Source organism: Pogonomyrmex barbatus, unplaced genomic scaffold (genome assembly GCF_055798465.1).
Source record: "Pogonomyrmex barbatus isolate J1 unplaced genomic scaffold, ASM5579846v1 scaffold2, whole genome shotgun sequence".
NCBI lineage: Eukaryota > Metazoa > Arthropoda > Insecta > Hymenoptera > Formicidae > Pogonomyrmex > Pogonomyrmex barbatus.
The window spans coordinates 6,430,220-6,452,100 of record NW_028297116.1 but is presented as its reverse complement, the minus strand read 5'-3'; the positions used below and the strand labels follow the sequence as shown (position 1 = coordinate 6,452,100).

Below are 21,881 nucleotides of genomic sequence, written 5' to 3'. Positions count from 1 at the left end.
ATGCAAATTTTATCTTGTGTTATATAATTATGAAATTAGTTTAGAACTATCGCGAATTCTTGATGAATGTCGTAATATTTGATTTTCTCTTATATTTTAGAGAAAAATAAAATGTCGTGTTGGAATATGAAATTAGTACATCTTTATTTTTATTTATTTTTTTTTGAGTTGATTGAAAATGCGGAAATTTGTGTAACGTTTATCAAGAATTGTAATACTAGAAAAGTGCTGGAAATGATACTTATTGTTTTTTAAAACTTAATAAAACTTCACAGCCACATATTGACATGACAATGGTTTATTTCAAATATTTTATAGGGAAAAAAAAATCGAAGGAATTTAAACTTTTATTATTGGATTTATATAAAAAAAATTGAAAAATTGGAACAAAATATATCCTATTTTATAGCTATATCAACTTTTTCTCTATTTTTTTCTTTTAAATAAAAAAAATAAATTAGAGTACCTTTTGCGAAACCTATGTGAACTTTTTTATCGTTTATTACGTCCTTGGGTTCCGTATTCGGCAGTGATTTGTATTCTTTGGCATTAGACACTTTAACGTGAGTACCATTCGGCCTTTTGTCATCGTCCATCATGTTTTTAAAGCCAATCGCCTTCACACCGGTCGCGGATACTAGAGATTCCGTATACTGTTGCGGTTGCCATCGTTGCGAACCGGAAGCGGTACTCGTAACCGTTCCCGAAGCCGCGGCGCGACGTCGTTGACGATCCTTGCGTGCACTTCGCCATACCTCGTAAATACACCCGACTACCGCGGCCACGAAGACACAGCATAGGGCTATAAAAATGTACGTTCCCGCACCCTGTTCCTCTTGCGTGGCGCCTGAATATTGTGATTTGTACAGGATTCTTTCTGGTGGATCTTCTACCCACGCTTTATCGCGACCCTTTAAAGAGATATTTTGTGACGTATCATTTTTTGTTAAATAAACATTTATTTATAATGCTGTTAAACCGTATTGATGCAAATATATTAATGAAAATATAATGTTATAGACTCAAAGAAAATAAAAAATGTAATAATTACATATTTCAAAATGTATAATAAGGAAAAAGTTATCTAACAATTTAATAACTTTTAAAGATATTATAGACTATTTCAAAACATATAAATCTGCTGTGTTATTTGATTTGATGGATTTGAGAAGAGATAATAGGTCGAGATAATAGCGAAATAATGTAACATAAAACGGATCTATGTTTAATTTCCGAGTTTCTCACCACGCTGTCGTTCTTGGGTGGTTCAAGACCACCCGGTTGAACATGGAAGACCGCACATTGAGCGCTTCTAACGCCGGCGGGTATCGTTGCCCGCACGGTCTCGCTGCCCTGTTTTGTAAAGAGCATATATTCCTCCAATGGCTTCATATCGGCACCTCCGTTAATCGATATGACGACATCTAAAAGAAAAGTATAATTTGTAATTTGATCATGACTGATTTGAATTACTAATTATTTGTTTGTTTTGTCTTAAAAAAAAAAGAAAATATATTCAGAATATCGCCTTTCAATTAGAGAAATCGCAGAGAAAACTCACTACTAAGGCATCCAGTGTAGCCTTTATAAGCGATAAATCGCGAATCAGTGGTATTCAATCCACCAAGTTGTATTTCTGTGGCACCTGGAGCTTCGTCCTCGTCTGGAATCGGTATCCCCGGAATGGGCAGTAGTTGAACAGGTTCGCGGTCAATCTGGAAATATATACAAATTACAGTGAAGTTACAGTAGTTTATAATTTCTCGTATATAATCTCACATATAAATTCTTTAAAAAAAAATCAAAACTAACTAAGAGAGTAGCTGTGTTGTTATCGCGAACGTAGTAGACGCTATGACGTGCACCATTTAGGAAATTCCGATCGCTCAGGCGCACTCCAGCCGCCGAACCATCCCTGTCTTCTTCGAAGATGAGCTGTCCCTCGGACGTTAAGGCCACCAATAAGTAGTAGCTCCTTCTGGAAAAAAGTTTTTCGAAAGATATCCAGAACTCCATGCATCGGCGACTGGTGTCGAAATGCTCGAATGTTACGTGGGTATTAAAAAAAAAAATTAAGATCAATGCTTTACTTGTTGTCAGTCTGTACCAGCAGCAACGCGGTAGTTCGCTGTCGTAATTCGTTCGTTGAGAATGCCAATTGTACTTTCACCTGATTCACTTCGCCCTCGAGTTCGAATTCACGCTGGAGTACGCTTTCTCCGCTAAAGTCGGCACCTTTTTCTGTGGAAAGAATTTTCAGAAATATTACAACTTTTTCGTATTGATTTGATGGTTTCTCTGTAAAATAAGAATTTTATTTCACAAAACGTTATTTTAATGGCCTTTTGCTTTTTCTATTTTTAAAAAAACATATTTAAATATTTAGATTGTATCTGCGAATCTTTATATGTTGCAATCTTTAGATTTTATTCTTTAGAGATACATCTTCAAAATCTCGACTTCTTGCAGTTGCATCTTTGTGTCTAATTTCAACTTGAAGAATATATTACTTAAAGTGATAAGCGAGAGCGAACGTGACATAGTAGACAACGGATTGGTCTAATACGCTAGAGATCCCGGGTTCGAGTAGGATCAAAAATATTTTCATACGCTCGTGCCTCCTCGATAGTCTGGCAAACCACGAGAGTATTCTTATCCCCAGAACCTCCTCAAAAATTTGCCGTTCGGAACCGGCGTTAAAAAGTATGTCCCATATGCCTGTATCACTTACATACGCAATGTTGGTACCGTTTGAAATGTAGAGGTGTACGAAATTATTCAAGTGATCATTTGCACAAAGTATCGGAGAGTGAGTATCGTAAGTTTTTAAATTAATTAAAATATTTTGCAGCAGCATACTTTTTAGTGTGCACTACAGGCATATGAGAATAAGGTAGAATAGACTTATATGAAAGTAAAAGAAGAAAGTGATAAGTAGTAATTACCATCAGCACAATGCTCGCCAAAATAGGATGTCAATTCGCAATTGCAAGAAGATTCCTGCCTACCGAAATCTTCTGTGCAAATTCCTAAGTTCTTGCAAGGCATTGCATCGCATTTCATTTGACAATTCGGCAAAACACCTTTACTTCCTTCATGATTTGCTTCGCTGGCTAAACTCGGTAGATCGACAAGGTATTTGCCGATCATGAGTCCTCGCAGGCAGCCAACGTAACCTTGAATTAAAGCCCCTTCTTTTCCAATTCTGAGAAGATTGTCAGGATCAAATCCCCCTAAATTTACCTAAATAAGTATGTCCACAAATTTATATTTTGTTTTCATATTCACTTATTATGCATTAGAAATAGCCAAAGAAATCATTTTTCATATGATAATTATGTATTATATTCTAAAGATTGAAAGATATCATAATATTTAAGTTGTTTCTTTTAGATCTTTAAATACCCTTGTGTTATTTGATAGCTTAATATGAAACAAAAGATTAATATTTATTCAAAGCCAATTACCTGAAAATAATCGGCGGGAGGTGCAGGCGGCCGTTGCGGTGCTAGAACTTCTTTCTCCGGATTCGTCCAAGGCTTATTTGAATATGTATCTAGAAGTACTGGTGTCGCGTTCAATGTGACGTTATATTCATTCACATACAACGTAGTCCAATTCTCGCCTCGAATTATAGCGATTTGTACAGAAATTCCAGTGTTAACATCTGATGAAAACGCGAATTATTCCTTCTTATAACTTTTGATACGCGCGTCGCATATATTCATTTATTGTATAAGTTGCACATTACACTAAGAGCATATCATGAGATGAATATTTTAACTACTTACTTGGATTTTCCACGGTAATATTTTTTATCTCATTGCCAGCATTGAAAAGATACACAATATTGGTACCGTTTGAGATGTAGAGGTGTACGAAATTATTCAAGTGATCATTCGCATAAAGTATCAGAGAATGAGTATCGTAAGTTCTTAAATTAATTAAAATATTTTGCAGCAGCATACTTTTCAGCTGCGATCTCTCTTCGTTGTCGTCCGATCCGAAATAGTTCTTCTTTAAGAACGCTCCGGGTGAAGTAAACGTCAGTGCTTTATTATTGATATCTAGATTTAGAAATATTATTTTAGCATCGTCCTCTAAATTAAATAATTTATCTTTAATTAATCTCAAATCAATATTTAAAAAACTAGGAACTATTTTTTTTAAAACTGTCTCTCCATTTCACAAGTAGCGAATATATATAATCTCATGTGTGTGTGTGTGTGTGTGTGTGTGTGTGTGTGTGTGTGTGTGGTGTGTGTGTGTGTGTGTGTGTGTGTGTGTGTGGTGTGTGTGTGTGTGTGTGTGTGTGTGTGTGTGTGTGTGTGTGTGTGTGTGTGTGTGTGTGTCAAAAATCTCAGAAAGTTTGCCATTCGGAACCGGCGTTAAAATGTAGGTTCCATATACCTGTGCAATCGCCTTCGTGCGCATCACAGGCATATGAAAAGAGAGATATTGATACAGAGCTTATTCTAAACTAAGAATAAGAAGAAGATTTTTAAGTAATCGAAAAGTAAAATTATTTACTTGTCTCGCAATAAGTGCCTAAGTGCGCCCATCGATTTTCGCATACGCATTCGAAATTGCTCCACAACTCGACGCATCTGGCGCCGTTCTGACACTTGTTTGGTTGACACGAAGGCTTACAATCTTTAATGATTTCCGACAAGTGCACCGACATATAACTGTGGATATCTAATATCTCTCCGTTAACAACGAGACCTCGAAAGCAACCGATAAGACCTTGTCGAACGGAAGAAGTCTTTAAGTGCTCTCTAAAAGACAAAGGGTGATTCGAATGAAAAATTAATCACTCAAATACAAATTATTATTTATCATAATAATAAATCATCATATATAAATTGTAACAATTAATTATCAATTTGTAAAAAGTTACTCACGCAGTAGCACCGCCGATGAACATGGATCCCTCGAAAGGACCGAACTCTTCTTCGGGAAACAAATCCACCATTCGAAAATCAGTGTTGATCATGAATCTCACATGATAATCATTATAGTCAATCCAAATTTTCTGCCACTCGCCATTGTTTAATTTTCGTCGACTTTCTACTTGTAATTCGCGATTGGTACCAGTATTCAAAGTGAAATTGAAGGTCAATCGATATTCCGATGTTAACGCGACCATGAACGAAGGATAGTTACTGCGGATTGGCGGTTGATAGAGAAGAATAGCTTTCTCGCCTGTCGTTCGGAAACTGAAGGCTATATCACCTTTCCTCCAACCAGGCACTTCGATATACGATTGTGACGTCGTGAATGTTACGACGTATTTTTGCGTATCTAGAATTTCATTGTTAATTAATCTTATAAATTTTTTGTTTTCAATTTTTAACTTTTTATATGATAATATTTACCATAAATAGTTGCTTAAAAAATATTTTATTTTCTTTTCATTGCTTAATCCTTAGAAGTGAAATTATCTTAATTAAGATATATCATTTCTATTTGTAAATGATTATGTAAGTATTTACATACTCATTTACATAGAGCGAGGCACAGTAGACAGCGCACTGGTCTACTATGCCAGAGGTCTCGGGTTCGATTCTGGACAGAGCCAAATAAAATAAAATATTTACGCTCGTCTCCTCTCGGAAGGCAATGGCAATCCTTCCCCCCCCGCCCCCTCCCCCCAACCAGAAAGTAACTTTGCCATGAGGGTCCCAAAAATTTACCGTTCGGAACCGGCGTTAAATTGATCCCATATACCTGTGTATAATCATCGTGCGCACAGGTATATGAGAGAGAGAGATCACCACCATGCTCGGATACGAGCAATAGGACTGAGGAGGAGAATGGAAGGTACTTACTCGTTTCAACGCATTCTAATGGTCCTAAGGTGATGCGTCCCCGAGCATCTTCCTCGAGATCTCTCTGTTGCAAGAACACCATTCCGATGATGCCCAAGGAATCAGGTGTTTCGTAATACCCCTCATCTGATAGCCATTTTCCGGCATTTCCGGCGGACACGTCGCAGTTACAGCTCAAATTGGAGTTCACGCATGTTCTGTTCACTAAAGTAAAATTAATAAATAACATCCTTCGCAAGACAACGATTAAAGTCTTCGCGAGATTTTGTTTAAATCATTGCGAGTCACATTAGAAATATATTTAAGAAGGGACTTACTTCCACAAGGGCAAGATCCGCGATTGACGTTTCCAATATAATCGACGGTGGTGCCTTTAGAGCCTAAGAACCAAGTAGCACTATGCAATTCCAAGGGTGCCTTGTAGCAATCATATTTTACATATTGGCTGCAATAAAGTGAATGCGAGATCAGCTCCTGAAGCATCTCGGCGGTGAACTGTCTATACTTGATGCTGAAGGAGAAATCATTCTCAGTGCTGGATCTGACGTCCACTTGAGAGGGTAAATTGTGTTCGACAATTGTCTTAGTCGAATCTTCAATCGATTGAAATTCGCATTTTACTAACGCAGGCGGAAATCGACCATTCCCATCGATGTCAATTTTGTAAACATCGTCTTGCGTGTATCCCAAGAGAGCCAATTCTTCACAGGTCTTTCTGTATTGTGCTAGAAAGATGATATTAAAAATTAGACTTAAATTGTAGAGATATATATGATAAAATCATATTATTTTTTAATTTTTTATTTGTTGTAATTTATGTATATAATTTTTATATATTTATATATATATTTATGTTGTATAATTTAGAATTAAAATAACATAATTATTAAAATAACAAGAAAATTATTTGTACAAAGTTAATTACTTTTATACAAATATAGAAAAAGAAGCTTTTATTATTATATACTATTTTAAACATCTTTAACATTTAAACATATTTAACATTTTAAATTATTTTACAATATATATCATGACAATCCATAACTGTGTAATTAACAAAATTGGCTAAACATTAAAAAGATCAATCTACTAATCAGTTTAATAAATTCTGATTTTAAAGAAAGATTTTATAGAAGTTATAATCTTTATTTTTAGTTTCTTTATTTTTAGTCTACTAATATTTGAAAGCGAACGTGGCATAGCGCACTAGTCTACTATGCCAGAAGTTCCGGGTCCGATTCCCGGCAGAGTCAAATAAAATAAAATATTTATGCTCGTCTCCTCTCGGAAAACAATGGCAAATTACCGGAGAGTTTTCCCATAAGCGTCTCTCAACCAAAAATTTGCCGTTCGAAATCGGTGTTAAACTGTAGGTCTCTTATACCCGTGTATAATCATCGTGCGCACCACAGATATGAGAGAGAGAGAGAGAGAGAGAGAGAGAGAGAGAGAGAGAGAGAGAGAGAGAGAGAGAGAGAGAGAGAGAGAGATCATTATGCTCGAATAGTGATATTATTGAATCAATTATTCATCAGGATTTCTCTTACCAAAGTGACAGTTTTTCCCGATATATCCGGTGTCTGTGCAATCGCATGTGATCCTGTCTTCCTTAACCGAACATTTACCACCATGTTCGCATGTATTTGGTCTCTTGCACGGATCCACAAACTGACAATTGTCTAAAGCAACTTCTCCGACTACTCTCTCAGTATTAATCACATATCTAGGTTCGATTCTTTGACCATTTACTTTTATCTCACGCATACATCCTACTAAACCTAAATTTTCGAGATAAGAAATTTTTTTTTATATTCACGTTGACTTTTTCATATTTTAAATTAAAGCATCAATTATCATCAATTTTACTTACCGGCATTACTTTTGCCGCTTCCTATAATAACTTTATCACCCAGTTCGAATGTCATAGCAAAGAGCTTGCTCTGCTTATTCCTATAATCGAGGAGAATATTGAGTTCGCCCTTTGTGTAATTCAGCTCGACTGCGTGCCAGGAAGTGTTATATGGAGGAAATTTTACTGAAGTTGATACCGTAATATTTTCCGTCATAACTGGTACCAATTGAAAACGAATTTCGTCATTCACTTGACGTAACTATAAGCATATACGAAAAAAAAAAAAGAAAATTACCAGAAATCGAAAATGTGAAAGAAATAAGAAAATGTAGAGCGATATTATAACTATACCTCCCAATAACCAACACCGCGACTGCTTTTTACATCTCCCGAAGCGATGATCGCGATTGGCTTTGAGCTTTTAAAGTCAAAGTTTAATTTCAGCGAATCGGTTCGTTCAATCGGCCACCAGATGTGACTTCCTGCAAAAGGATATGTGATCGGAATGACTTCGACGTCGGCTTCGTAGTATTCTGGCTCTAGCACACCGATGTAGTGCACCATCGGATTAGAACGCTTCAATTCGTATATAATCGATTTGTCGTTAAAAAACACATATTTCAAGGAACCTGGGAAGATATAAAATTATATCATCAAGAAAAATTATCAATTAAATTATTTTTGATTAATAATTAATATCAGGTGTTAATAGTTTCATCGAACCTGCAAAATTATTGTGTGACAGAAGACCCTTCTTCTTGTGGAGCTCTGGACCACCACCGATGTATATTTCCGGATCGATAATCATATTCCAATTTTCCCCCGGCACTTCTAGTACTTTTACATCGTCGTCCAAGCTGACGAAAACGGAAGATCCATTATGGAATATGGTCAAATTATTCCAATGGTCAGATGTGACGTAATCGCCCAATGTAGTGGAGATTTTCGAATGGTGCCCGAAATCAAGTTCAACGTGAACTGATTCGTTTATAATGGAAGCCGCAATGTAATGCGGGGTGCCGTCGATTTCACCGGAAGCGTAAAACAGGGCGGAGTCATCCCATTTTGTCTGAAATTTATTATAAATCTTTGTTAAAAAAAGAAATAACTAAAGAAATAAATAAGAAACAAATAAAATAGAACTTTTAGCTGATATTATAACACGATAATCTTTAATAAAATTTTATATTCCTGTCATTCCATAGCGGGGAAAGTATTCAATGACAATAATTGCATATTCAACATGTGACAAATTTCATTGTGTTCTCACAATGACCTATTGCGATTCAATTTGAGAAGCGGAACTCGACACTCTCTCGAAGAGTTTCCATGGTGAACTTTTTGTCATAGAGATGGCCGGATAGATAAAAGCAGCTGCTCGTGAAAATACAAAATGCGCCCCTCTCGATTCCAACAAAGAGGTATGGCGTTTCACTATAATGAATCAATAAGCCCGCGACAAAGGAAAGAAGCATGGTCTCGTTACAATAAGCGCCCGTGGTCAAATACCTTAAAAGCGAGGCTGATCCTGTTGACAGACGAATGAACACGATCCTTCCAATCGTACACGCGGAAAGACACATATGAGGAGCCTCTCAGCGTCAGTATCGTCGCGGCTGAAAAATGATGTTACATTTCAAACTCCATTAGTCTCGCATTCGGAATATCTAGACCCTTTTAAACGTGCATAAAAGCCCTATTTCTTTTCGGGCGGAGAAATATAACTTAGAATAGAATATCCATCATTTCTACTATTTGAACTATTGAACATTCTTTTGATAATAGCTAAGAGTTTCGGATTAAATCTTAGGAGACATAATCAATTATTTGATTAATTAATATATAATATGTATTCTAGTGAAAAATATTTTTTATTAAATTCTACTTTACGTACTGTATACATCGCAACGTTCACCCTCGTAATTCGTTCCGAAACAATCACATGTCAGACTATTATAATGGTTTACGCACTGATCGGGGACGAAGCATAAGTTTTCTCGTGTTCTGCACCTAAATTAAAATTTAGATAATCATCGAATATACCTTATATTTTGTATACATTTTTTCTTTTCTTTCTCAAGAAAAAAATACTCACTTATCGATACATCCTTCCTTCACATTCTCGTGCTTGGTCGCAATTAGTGGTCGAATGGGTAGCAAATCGCTGGCAGATTTTCCAGAACTCAAAACCATATCTCTGATGCAGCCAACGAAGGATTCTATTATATATTTTACTCCATGTAATCGTTCTTCGGAACTCAGTCCTGTTAAAACGGAAATAAAAACATGAAGAAATTTTTATACGAGGATCCGAAAAAGATTTTGCTCACCTCCGATGAGAACGACTGAAGCTAATTCTTCGGATACTCCATAATTAACGATACGTTCTAAAACTTTTAGAGTAGTCTCGGCTTGCTTATCATCGACTCTAGCGATTAACTTCGCTCCGTGCACGTCGATTCTTACAAGAACGCTATGCCATTCGTCCCTATTGAGTCCTTGGCCTACTGTCAAACTGGTTGACTGTTTGCCGAACACATGAACAACTTTCAACTGACCCTTTTCTACTATCACATAAAGGGCATAGGGATCGAGGCTCTCCGGACGATCTTTGACGCTGTGATAAACTAGTAAGCCATGTGGAAGTTTGGTGCGGAACTTGAAGGATATCTCACGACACAATCTGTTAGGGTACATTAAATAATGTATCCATTTTTTTTATGTTATTAAAATAATATAAAATTATTATTACATATGAGATATTAAAATAATATAAATTAGTATAATAAACATATTAAATACGTAATATATTTTGTTTTGCAAATTAGAAAATACAATGTTAAACGTTAATAGATAATTTAAATTGTCATGTTCACCTTAATTGGAAGGTTTTGATGCCAGGGCCGTCGAGTTGAATGAAGGTATTGCTTTGTGCGAACATAAACGTCTTTTCGTGGCCAGATTCCATGAAAGTTAATTCCTTTGATAAAAATACACATGATAGAAATAATTTTCTTGGTTTGCGTAAAATGTGATGCATTTTTATATAAATAACGATGGTTCTACCTTTCCTCGTAGATGCTTCGGTACTGGCGGTTTCGTCGGTTTCGGAGGTGTAAAGGTCGGCCGTGGTGTGCTAGTTGTTGTAGGAGGTGAAGTGCTCATTGTCGTGGTGCTTGTTGTGACAAATACACTGCCCTTCGTTACGAGATAGGGTGGCAGCGTATCTAAAAATAATCAATAAATCCGTGATAATTCTGTTATCATTAAATTTACACAAAGCTCTCTACATTAAAAGTTTTCATGTGTTTTCAATCTATTTTAATTAACAAATAGATATGTTTAATTTACAAATAAAAATAATAGATATGTTTAATTCATAAAAAGTTTTATATATTCAAAATGTTCCCACTTATTTTTTCAACTTTGATTTGTTAATTGATTAGTTATATTTATTATTTTATTATGCTACTATTATTTTATTATGCTACTTTATCTTTTTAATTTAAATATATTTAATTAATTAATTGATTTATTCTTTTGCATTTTATACTTTTTCTCACACAGTTAATTAATACTTGATAATAAGTTTCACTTCAATACATTTTTGTAAAAGTTTCTTACGATCAGCACCACCGACACAATAATACAGGCACTCCGCTTCTGAGTTAAACCGATTCTCATTTCCTAAACAACCGCCGTAAGGAAAAGTTCGGCATTTTCCTTCGGCCTTGTTGAAAGTCCACTTGTGAACGTAGTGCTTGCAAGGTCCTGGTTCTGTCTTGATAAGGCATTTGTCGGGTAGAATTCTTTTGGTCGTAGTAAATTCTTCCGTTTCTTCGACCATATCCGTTTTTGGCGAATCTGTTTGATTCGCCGGCATCTTTGCAACTATGTTGAGCAAAACAAAGATCCCGAGGATCTTCTTGTAGCGGTGGATCATCGTTCCTCATCCGCTGAAAGAGCAATCCAATTTTTAAAAAATTAAAAATAAAAACAAAAATTTCGCAAATTAATACAATATATCAACGCGATAGTACGCGTGCACTTCTTGTTTAATTATCAAATTGCATTTTTTAATGGCACACACTCACACCCACCCACCCATCCACACACATCCCCCCCCCCCCACACACACACACACACACACATCAAGTATGCGCTCGTATTTATTATCGTTTTACAAACATTTAACAAATAATTGAATATATGATATTTAATTATTATATTAATTAGTAATACGTAAATATTGATTAACTAACTAACTAACTAATTAACTAACTAACTAGATTGTACTCTTTAATAATTTTTCTATCGTGTTTTAAATGGTTGCTGAGGAAGGCTCTATGAAGCCGAAACGTTTAACTCTAAATTTAGCTTATTTTTCTTGTTGACTTTTGTTATCTCAGATAAACAATAAAAAATTTTTTGATTGTAATAAATTTGATTGTAATAAATTTGATTGTAATAAATATTGTGTTTATAAAAACATTTAATCTCTCGCTCGTTTGTTGGCCTTTTTCTCTTGTTATTGATTAACTATGTTTTGTTAAGAGAGAGAGAACCTAGTTTATTTTATATTATATTTTATATTTTATATTTTTAGTTATAATGTATAAATATTTAGTATATTTAGTATATTTAGTATATTTAATTATAATGTATAAATATAAAAATATTTTCTGTAACATGTATAAAATTTTATCATATTTTTATTTTATCTTCTTCTTTTTCCATATAAGCTTAGAGCCTGTTCTACACTTCACTCTCATATGCGCACGTAGGTAATGCACAGGCATATGGGACCTATATTTTAACGCCGGTTTCAAATGGCAAATTTTTTTTAGGAAGTTCTGTGAGCAAGAATACTCTCGAGGTTTGCCAGACTATTGCGAGGAGACACGACCGTATGAAAATGTTTTAGTTTTGCCGGAAATCGAACCTAGGATTACTAACGCACTAGATCAATGCGCTATCTTACTATGCCACGCTCGCTCTCATATTTTTATTATAAAATAAAATAATTAATCTCTTTATTTAAATATATTTATCGTCAATGTAATTTTTCATTTTTAATTTCGCCTCTTTAAATAATTGATTTAAAATTAAATTTTCTATTTCATCACTGCTACTATTTTTCAATAACTTTTGTGTTATATAAATTTTTCCCGCCATATTATTCGATATCCCAAATCGCATTGTTAAACATTTCAATGCAATAAAGTTTGCTCTCATTCAGTTCATTTCGTTTGTCTGAATATAAATTTAGCGTTATACCAGTGCAGTTTTTATTCATTGAACACAACATGATACGGGCATGGTAATATTGCAAATCGCATCGATCGAATGTATGGCGCCAAAAAGTTTGTATTCAATGCGCACTAATGCATGCTATCGAATTCGCTATTAGAATAGTTGAGGTAACTGTTTCAAATTATAATATATGTACATTCCGGAGTAGCGCTTCGTATTACTGTAAATAATCAGTTGAGCTCTGATTTTTGGAAAGTCAAGATACTTGTAAACGATAAAGTGTTTAATTCATTTTCAAAATCGAAAGCTGAAGAAAGTCAATGAGTGTCAAGATCATAAAAAAAAAAAGAAACACTTCCTGGCCACCTGAGGACACGAATGAAGAGCAGGATTCACAGCTGAGTACCTTCTCAAGAAAACTAAGTAGTGCGAGTAGTAACGATATAATGTATAATCTACAGCATTATTACAGAAATGTGAAGTTTGTGAGTGTTTTTGGTGTTCCCGCTGACATTCTTATTTGTAAAATCTGCATAAAAGATATATAATTAGATAATTTAATTATAAATAATTTTAAAAAACTGAGGTCTAGGGTTTCGGTTCCAAACTTCTTGCTTTTGCTCTCGCAAAGAAATAAATTCAAGGCCGTTGATTAATAGATATGAGATAAATAAGAAGATTGTTTTTGTATTTAAATAAGTTATTTGAATGATGAACCTGCTGGAAATAAGAATTAGACTATAAATAAAAATTGCAAGCTCGATATTTCGGAACGACTTGAGAGGCAACGGCGTCGCAGCCTAAGCAGCTCAAAGGAGCTCAAACAACTCGCAGAATGGAAAATTGAATTTAATTGTTTCGGGATTTATTTTGTAGACAATTCGATTTTCTATGATGTTTTTAAACATTTTCAAAAAAGTTAAATTAGACCATCTTTTTTATAAAAAAAAATGCAAATTTTTTCGTAAAAATCTTATTTTTTGTTTTAGTCATAGAAATTTTTCAATTTTCGACTTTTTTTTAATAATTTCGATTTAATTAAGAGCTAATTATATAAAGTTAAAGAAAAAAATTTGATTTGTTAATTACAGACAAAAAGCCCAATTACAGACAAGTAACCCGATTTTATACATCAAATATTTAATATTTTTCAATAAAAAAATTATTTTGAATAATTGAAATATACAATAAAATATCTCCAAAGTTTGAGAAAGATTAATTTTGTTTTAACTGAAAAAAAGATTACTGAAAATCATGTCTTTTTTAGCTTTCTAAACCAAGTTCCCTCCTTAACAAATCGCAAATTATTTTTAATTGTTATAACTCAATGAATCGGTCTAATTAAATTTGCAAGTCAGGAACATACAGTTCACTCGTATTTTATACACAAAATTCGAATGTAAAGTCCCAAGATAAAATTGATTAATCGAAATCAATTTCGAATGATTGGAGTTTCGAATTTCTCGGGAAATATCTTCTTTTTTTTTACGGAAGAAAACGTACATGTTTATGTTGCATCTTTCTCTCGCTTTAAGCGCGGTACAATCGGGAGCGACACAGACCGATTAGGATCAAGTCTGACGCGTTTTCATGCTCGAGAGCTATTCGTTCAGTTTGCGCGCTTAAGAACACTTTTACGATTCAAACCACGTGGACACCCACGCTCCCTTCCATAAAGCGCTTAAAACCGTTCGTCCTTCCGGTGCATCTTAGTTAAGACTACCTCAACACGAGTCCGGCAGATGCACTTTTGCGATTGCCGCTTTCGAATTTACGACTTCCCCTCGTGTCGCGACCGCAGGTATCAGATCGGTAAGAGGAGCGGAGAGGCAGCACGGTATGAATGATGCAACGGGTGGAAATTTCGATGCGACATGGTTAAGCCGCCGCTACCGTTTCGATACGATCTTTCATTTATCATCTCTCTCGAGAAGTATCGTATTCGTTTACATCTAACTGACGGAGTCCAGGAGTCAAAGTGCATAACATGGGTGCGCCTGGAGCCGGACTCTCGACGTATGCAATGCGATACGTCGAACCGCGATATATATCCCTTTGATATTAACATACGTGAGTAGGAATATAAGGCGGGTTCTAACCCAGAAGCGTTGAGGGGGGTGCGGGTGTGCGGGGGGAACGGCGCGCAACCGAGGAGCTCCGGGGCGGGGGGAGGGGGGGACGGCGCGTGTTGGGCGACCCATTGAATGTAAACAGCGTCGACAATTGATACCTTCAGAGCACCGTGATAAATAATTGCCAAAAGATAAATAACGAATTGGACGCGTGGACATGACGTCAGAGGGGGGAGGGGGCCGCCGCCGCCGCCGCCGCCGCCGCCGAGTAAAAAATAAATATCTGTCTCGTTTTTTTTGTTTATTTTATTGGGTGATTATTGTGTTATTGAATATTTATTGTATATTATATGTTAAAACAAGTACATTTCTTCTGTTATTGGTTTCGGCGCGCAACCGAGGAGCTCCGGGGCGGGGGAAGGGGGGGGACGGCGCGTGTTGGGCGACCCATTGAATGTAAACAGCGTCGACGATTGATGCCTTCAGAGCACCGTGATAAATAATTGCCAAAAGATAAATAACGAATTGGACGCGTGGACATGACGTCAGAGGGGGGAGGGGGGGGGGTCGCCGCCGCCGCCGCCGCCGCCGCCGCCGCCGCCGAGTAAAAAATTAAAAAAAGACTCACCAGGTTGAGGTAGAAAGTCACTTAAAAAAAAGTACAAAAGTCAGTACGAAAGTCACTTAAAAAGTACAAAAAAGAAATGTCCAAGAAAAAAAATGTACAAAATACACACAAAAAAATGTTTAACAAAATCCAAGAAAAAAAAAAGCACTCGGTCACTGTAACAAAATACACACAAAAAAAAGAAAAATGTTAATAATCCATGAAATAATTTTTACTCCCTCCGGATTATTCGCAGGAGGGAGACTTCATTCACATATCGCGAGATTAACCCGCGGGGGCGACTTCTAAATAATTATTCTCCTCCTCTTCCTCCTCTTCCTCCTCTTCCTCCTCTTCCTCCTTTTCCTCCTCTTCCTCCTCTTCCTCCTCTTCTTGTGCCAAAGCCAATGCATGAATATATTCGTATAAAGGTATTAGCCATGGCAATTGCGTGGCACCAATGAGAGGGTTATTATCAATATAATAAATGCATTGTTCCTCCACAAATACTATAAAGGTACCACGGTACTCTACTCCGTTGAATCTTGCGCGGAGAATGACGCGTGGTAATTCCATTGCGTTGCACTCAAAGTTCTTCACGCAAAAAACAATTGTTTTTTTACGCACTAGTGCTTCTTTGCGCACAAAAATTATTATGGAGGCCACGTTTCAATGCCTCCACAAGACTCATGAGACTGAACGCGGCGAGAGTCAAGAGAAGCGCCGATACTCCAGTTACTATAAACAAATCGGGGAGACCTATGATGGCTTTTTTTCGTAGAAATCAACGTACGTGTCGCGGCGAGTCAAGAGAAGCGCCGATACTCCGGCTGCTATAAACAAATCGGGGAGACCTATGATGATGCTCTGACAAGGGACAAAGAAATTGTCGATGATATATATAATGGGTCATGCGGTGTGCAGGATCACAGTAGATGGAAGTCTAATGTGAGAGAGAGAGAAAAGCGTGCATACAAAAAACGCAAAAGTATCGCGTAGTGTCTAACGAGAAGAAATGGCAAATGACAAAAAGACATCACAGGAATTCGATTATTTGGCGTATATTAGAGATGTGTTAAAAATTACTTATCCAACGGAAGCAGTAAGTATATTTATTCACATGTATCTTTCTAATGTTTAAAAATATTATTAAACTCAATATTGTAAAAAAATATTAAACTCAATATTTTTGTAATTTGACAGACATTATATCTCGATGGTATTGCAATCGTGGAAACTGTACAAGTACGAAATCTAATAAAAATTCAAATACGCCACCCGAATGGAGTACGTAACTTTTTCTCCTTTTTTTCTTTTTCTCTCTTTTGTCTTTTTTCCTTTATTTGATATGTAATGAATTGTGTGAAATTGAGATTTTTTTATTATTTTTTGCAGTACTTATGCATATATGACATCAAGATTAATGGCTTTATGAATATCAATCATCGGCGATGGATACGATATCAGCGTCGCCAACACAAGGAATATTTACATTTTCTATGGGAAGAAATTACTCGCGAGGACGTATTTGATCTGCAGAGACTCTTTGGGTTACGTCCATATGAAGAGGATGAAGAAGTGTGGTGAACAGTGGATAACAGTGTGGTGGACAGTCTATAGGATATTCTCATTTATTATTTTTGAATAATTACATAATTGAATAGTTACATAAATAATATAGATCCACAAATATATACAATACAATACAATATATACAATAAATATTATAATATATAATACAATATATAATACAATATATAATACATATATAATACAATAAATATTATAGTATAAACAATAAATAAAAGTGTATGAATTATTCTTTTGCATTAAATAAATATTAAAAAAATTTTTCACTTTTTTAAATTGTGATTCAATTTTTTTCATGTCCATGCCCAACACCCCGACCTACATTCCTGCTCGACGCGCGCGAGTCATCCCGACAAAATAAACTTCTCGGCGTTATATGATAAGAAGCGGTACGGCGATCGTTAGAATTATCAACGCATGGAAAAGAAATAAAAAACGTAATTCGTATATCATATTTATTTTATTCATGGTTATCTGACCACCAATTAAATAATTTGAATACATTTTGTAATGCGCAATTAGTATAGTGATATCCGCATCGCATAGTATTATCAGCGTCCAGATTGTTTAGAGAATCTACGTTTTCGTAATCAGCATCCAGAGTCTCGATGTACACGCGCTCATCGTCCAGAAGTAAATTCCACAGCCATTGTCGTTTTTCGTGTCCCTTGACATATACGACAGCATCGCTGTCATCGTCGTCGTCGTCGTCGTCGGCGTCGTCGTCTTCTTCCGTTCCATGCACAGCTTTTGTAATCAAACTCTTAGCTTTGCTGTATGGAATCGTTCCGTCGTCCCATCGTAGTCTATGGTGATGACGTATCACCCAACGTGCGCGAGACTTGTCGGCACTTGCGAGGAAATGCCATGGTATAGGGCTTGCGAAAATATAGTGAGAGAGAACGGTCCGTTTTCTGAGAGCGGCAAACTCCTTTACAACAAACTGTCCTCCAACGAGAAAACCTTGCAGGTCTACGAACGTTGGCACGACCATGACGAGCAATTTTTCGAGACTGCGGTCGATTTCGATGTATCGTAGATTTTATTGTCTCTCTCTCTCATGTGCCAGCGATGCTCTTAGGTGATCTTGCGTACAACATTGGTCAACGGATTGTAGTGAACCACGCGATCGTGTATAATGAGGCAGTACGCGGTGGTATTCATCGGTACGTTCTCCTTAGTCTCAAATTCCAATCTCACGTCCACGGTTGCGCTCTTGACCGATTCGTTTTGTCGAGAACAATCGATGATTACGAATGGACCGTTATGTAGAAAAGACGTGACGGTGAGACTCGGCTCGAGATACTCGTATCCGTAGTAACCCTTGCAGAAACGCGCGTATGTTTCATACAACACGGACCATCTGTTTTTGTCGAAATCAAGATGCATATCGTCGTACGGATAACATTCCGAGTTCAGATAGAGTTTCACATTGGTTAAATTGCAGTCGTCGAATCGGCTCGTGTCCTCAGCCATGACATTTTTGCGACCTGTTTGCAGAGCAAAGATGACGTATCGCGGTTTCTCGAGCTGAGTAGCGGTCTTGATGGCCCACGAATGCTTGGTTGTACGCTGTAACAGCGGAAACTCGTACAGATCCCACGAGCGAAAAGCCATGCTCAAGTATCGTCCGCTCTCCAAAGTGCGCAGCATCGATAGTTTTTTTATCTCGCTCAATAACACGTGCGGCATTCGCCATTGTATCTTGAATAAGTCGATCACGGGATCCAACGCCGAATTTCCCATCAGGCAATTGTTGTCGTTACGAGATCGTATCAAGATCAATTCGTGACGAGCGTTGATTATCACGCGTCTGTAATCCTCGCAAAATCCCAACAGTGCGTAGAGAGGTACGCAAAAGTTAAAATATCCATCCGCGCTGGTATGCGCATCCCAACCGGCATTCCTCAGAATCACGCTTCTGTCGGATGATGTCGTTACGTAATGTTTGAGCGTGCTGGTTACGCCCACGTTTCTGTTACGATCAATCTCCACACCATCAAGCTCGTATCGAATCTCATCGAACAGGAACGCGACAAAATTATTTCCCAGCACCACATCAGATCCCTCGACAACTCTGTTCTTCGTTAGTTTTCCCTCGATATATAGAAAGCTTTCGTACGGCAATGTGTACAGATCCTGTTGCTGTATAGGTATTCTTATCTCATCGCTGTACCCGAACGTCGTATTGGCGAACGGGTTATACGCATGAGTCTCAATCTTGACGATGCGATCGTCGAAGATTGGCTCGTCTTCGATATTTAGGATATCAGTCATTTCACAAGTTGCGCACCGCGAATCCTAAAGCTTGTAAAAATTTAACGTTCGACGCGTTAAGTTTCTTCCTCTTCTTGATGCAGCCGAATGAGCGAATATTGTCGATCGATGTTTTCTTTGTAAAACAAGATGCGTTATCTCTCTGCGTATGCTTCGCTTCGTTCAACACGAGCATCTCAAATGTCACGCTCGCGTTATCGCTGTCGCCGTCGTACGTGCAATCTGACGGTGATCTCTTCTCCTCTGAAATCGAGCAATCGTCCGTTCTGGTCAACAATGCGTATCGTTAGCTCCGTAATGCTCCGTACGATGACTGGCAGGTAAATGATCTGCATCGGCCTTTCCGATATCTTATATCCTGGCGGCACGCTCGGTGAAAATTCGTGTATCGTGTGCACACTTTTGTCGTTGCTGTATGCGCCCGCGGTCACGTTGCACTCTACACGGATAATGTTTACGTTCATTATGTTGATCGACACGTCCGATTCGTGCCACTTTCGCGGTTGCAGTATACGCCTCGAGAAACCCAGCAGCGATCCAATGTTACGAGGCTTGTTAAAGTTTATTCTGTAGGCGCATTTAATTTCACATCTCATCGTGTTGTAATTTGCGCGGAGCACTATCGGGTATTCTCCAATCTCGTCATCGCCGCGCGCGGTGTCACCAGCGTTACCCTCGGGCGCGTCGCGTCGCGGACGTTTCCGTAAAATCTCACGTTTCAAAAATTCATTTATGGCATGCAGTTCATACGAACCCTCGGGAATCGTAATTTCTGCATCGTCTTTGCCAAAATAAAATGTATTATTCGAAGCGTTTACATTCGGTATCGTGTGATAAGTCTCCAAAATTGTTAGACCAAGCTCGTAGTCATCGTCGCTCAAATCTATGGCTGGAGAGTAATTTGTCGCGAGAACGCTGCTCTTCCCGCTCAGCGTAAGCGTCAGCGACATGATGGAAAAAGCGTTCGACGAATACTGAGACGCCGCGACATTTTGTCGGACTTTATAAATTCACGCGCGTCGACCGTTTTGGAGAAGAAACCACAAGCACAGCTGTCCGCAGACGCTCTGATCGTACGTCTGATAGGACGTTCGATTGTACTCTATCGTAGCATCGTCTCCGAAATATCGTATCAGTTCCTTGGGCGGTCGAAGATTACCAAAACTGTCAAAGTACACAACGCGATTGTTTCTCTTTGCGTACGCTACCCAATGAGTACCGGGGCCCGTCGTGTCGTCCAGATTTACGATACCGTTTTCATTTCGACGCGCGCCGCTAATCGGTAATGCGTCACGCATGAAAACACCTCTAAAGTACGGTACGCGCATACGCTTCGCCAGCTGGTCCAATTGTACATTGGTGGTTACACCCGTAGGTATTTTTATCGTCTCTTTGGCGTTTTTTTTTCTTTTTTTCTTTTTTTCGCTGTTACGCCTCGTCCGCCTTTGTACGGGGCGAGATACAGTCCTCGTCCGTATTTGTACGGAGCGAGATACAGTCCCTGTCCGTGCGTTTCCATCGCGCGACGTTGCGCGACTTTCCTGTCGTTTATCACTTTCACCACGCTGGCCGCTCCGCCGATTAAGGACCCGAGAGCGCCCAAAATTGGCAAAATCGGTAACACCCCACCTCGTTTCGCCGTTGGAAGTATTCGTTTCTTTTTTTTGCCGGTTTTTTTCTTCGTCTTCATACCCATGCCGATCTTGGTTTTGGCTTTCATCGCTGTCCAAACGGCTGCAGCTGCAGCTTTCTCGCTCAGAGCCGAATCTCTCGCGATGACGCGTCCTAAGGCTTTATCGGCGAGTACCTTGTCCGCCGCGTGTCTGTCGGTGAGATCGTTGCTCTGAGAATACGCAATGTCGTGTTCACGGCACGCCGCGTCCAGTGGATTTATGCCCGTTTCACCTCTGGCTAATCGCTTTTTCAGCCGAGTACCCGGACCGCAAAACTGATAGCCGGGGATATGTAGTTCGAAAGGAAGCGCGTTTATCGCTCGATTGAGCAGACCTCCAATGTAGCCTTCGTTTGACGCTGTTGCTGGCATAGGCCACAATCCTTTATCTTCGGTGCAGGACCGTCTATATGATCTCGATCCCACGATTGATTATAATGCTCGACGCAGCGACGATAGGTTTGAACCTCCAAATCCGCCTTTATATACTCCGGAAGCTTGTCCCACACGTGATCGATATAATTACCGCACACGCGTAACAGTACGACCTTCGGTATATATTGCAACTGCTCAGCGCTCAAATCCCGAATATCGGAGGGATGCGACAGCGCGAGATACATTTTTGCTACTGAGCGATTCGTGGTTTCGCGCGCCTATAAATAGGCGTTCGATCGAAGCCTAGATAACGCAGTGCGAACATGAAATTTGTACGGCAGCCGCTGACGAT

At 38.0% G+C, this 21,881-nt stretch overlaps 2 protein-coding genes across 10 annotated transcripts in view; one reads left to right on the top strand and one right to left on the bottom strand.

Annotated features, from left to right (window-relative positions):
• The window catches only part of axo (axotactin), a 43,640-nt gene that overhangs the window by 5,537 nt on the left and 16,222 nt on the right, over positions 1–21,881 (bottom strand). For 7 of the 9 annotated variants that reach the window (XR_016139389.1, XM_089077457.1, XM_089077452.1 and 4 more), the window contains exons 3-25: positions 11,308–11,639; positions 10,750–10,910; positions 10,560–10,663; positions 10,014–10,366; positions 9,779–9,947; positions 9,578–9,693; positions 9,193–9,299; positions 8,407–8,752; positions 8,035–8,312; positions 7,702–7,942; positions 7,379–7,609; positions 6,149–6,556; positions 5,832–6,035; positions 4,905–5,304; positions 4,531–4,778; positions 3,792–4,067; positions 3,468–3,667; positions 2,946–3,243; positions 2,091–2,241; positions 1,813–1,978; positions 1,562–1,715; positions 1,246–1,424; positions 467–911 (exon numbers count right to left, since the gene is read on the bottom strand). Coding sequence is in view for 8 of the 9 variants with exons in the window: in XM_089077457.1 (XP_088933583.1) it covers positions 467–911; positions 1,246–1,424; positions 1,562–1,715; positions 1,813–1,978; positions 2,091–2,241; positions 2,946–3,243; positions 3,468–3,667; positions 3,792–4,067; positions 4,531–4,778; positions 4,905–5,304; positions 5,832–6,035; positions 6,149–6,556; positions 7,379–7,609; positions 7,702–7,942; positions 8,035–8,312; positions 8,407–8,752; positions 9,193–9,299; positions 9,578–9,693; positions 9,779–9,947; positions 10,014–10,366; positions 10,560–10,663; positions 10,750–10,910; positions 11,308–11,626 (5,554 nt within the window). In the remaining variant the exon portion in view is untranslated. The remainder of the gene's footprint in view (positions 1–466; positions 912–1,245; positions 1,425–1,561; positions 1,716–1,812; positions 1,979–2,090; positions 2,242–2,945; positions 3,244–3,467; positions 3,668–3,791; positions 4,068–4,530; positions 4,779–4,904; positions 5,305–5,831; positions 6,036–6,148; positions 6,557–7,378; positions 7,610–7,701; positions 7,943–8,034; positions 8,313–8,406; positions 8,753–9,192; positions 9,300–9,577; positions 9,694–9,778; positions 9,948–10,013; positions 10,367–10,559; positions 10,664–10,749; positions 10,911–11,307; positions 11,640–21,881) is intronic. The other 2 variants (XM_089077453.1, XM_089077459.1) reach the window with 2 other exon arrangements.
• LOC148936610 (uncharacterized) lies at positions 15,571–17,202 on the top strand. The gene is made up of 3 exons (XM_089076093.1): positions 15,571–16,717; positions 16,819–16,902; positions 17,011–17,202. The coding sequence occupies exons 1-3, from the start codon at positions 16,631–16,633 to the stop codon at positions 17,200–17,202; spliced, it is 363 nt and encodes a 120-aa protein (XP_088932219.1). The 5' UTR covers positions 15,571–16,630.

Coding starts and splice junctions, on each gene's coding strand:
- LOC148936610 (XM_089076093.1), top strand. CDS start 16,631: ATGGCAAATGACAAAAAGACATCACAGGAATTCGATTATTTGGCGTAT. Junction 16,718..16,818: donor TTACTTATCCAACGGAAGCA/GTAAGTATATTT, acceptor GTAATTTGACAG/ACATTATATCTCGATGGTAT. Junction 16,903..17,010: donor AAATACGCCACCCGAATGGA/GTACGTAACTTT, acceptor TATTTTTTGCAG/TACTTATGCATATATGACAT.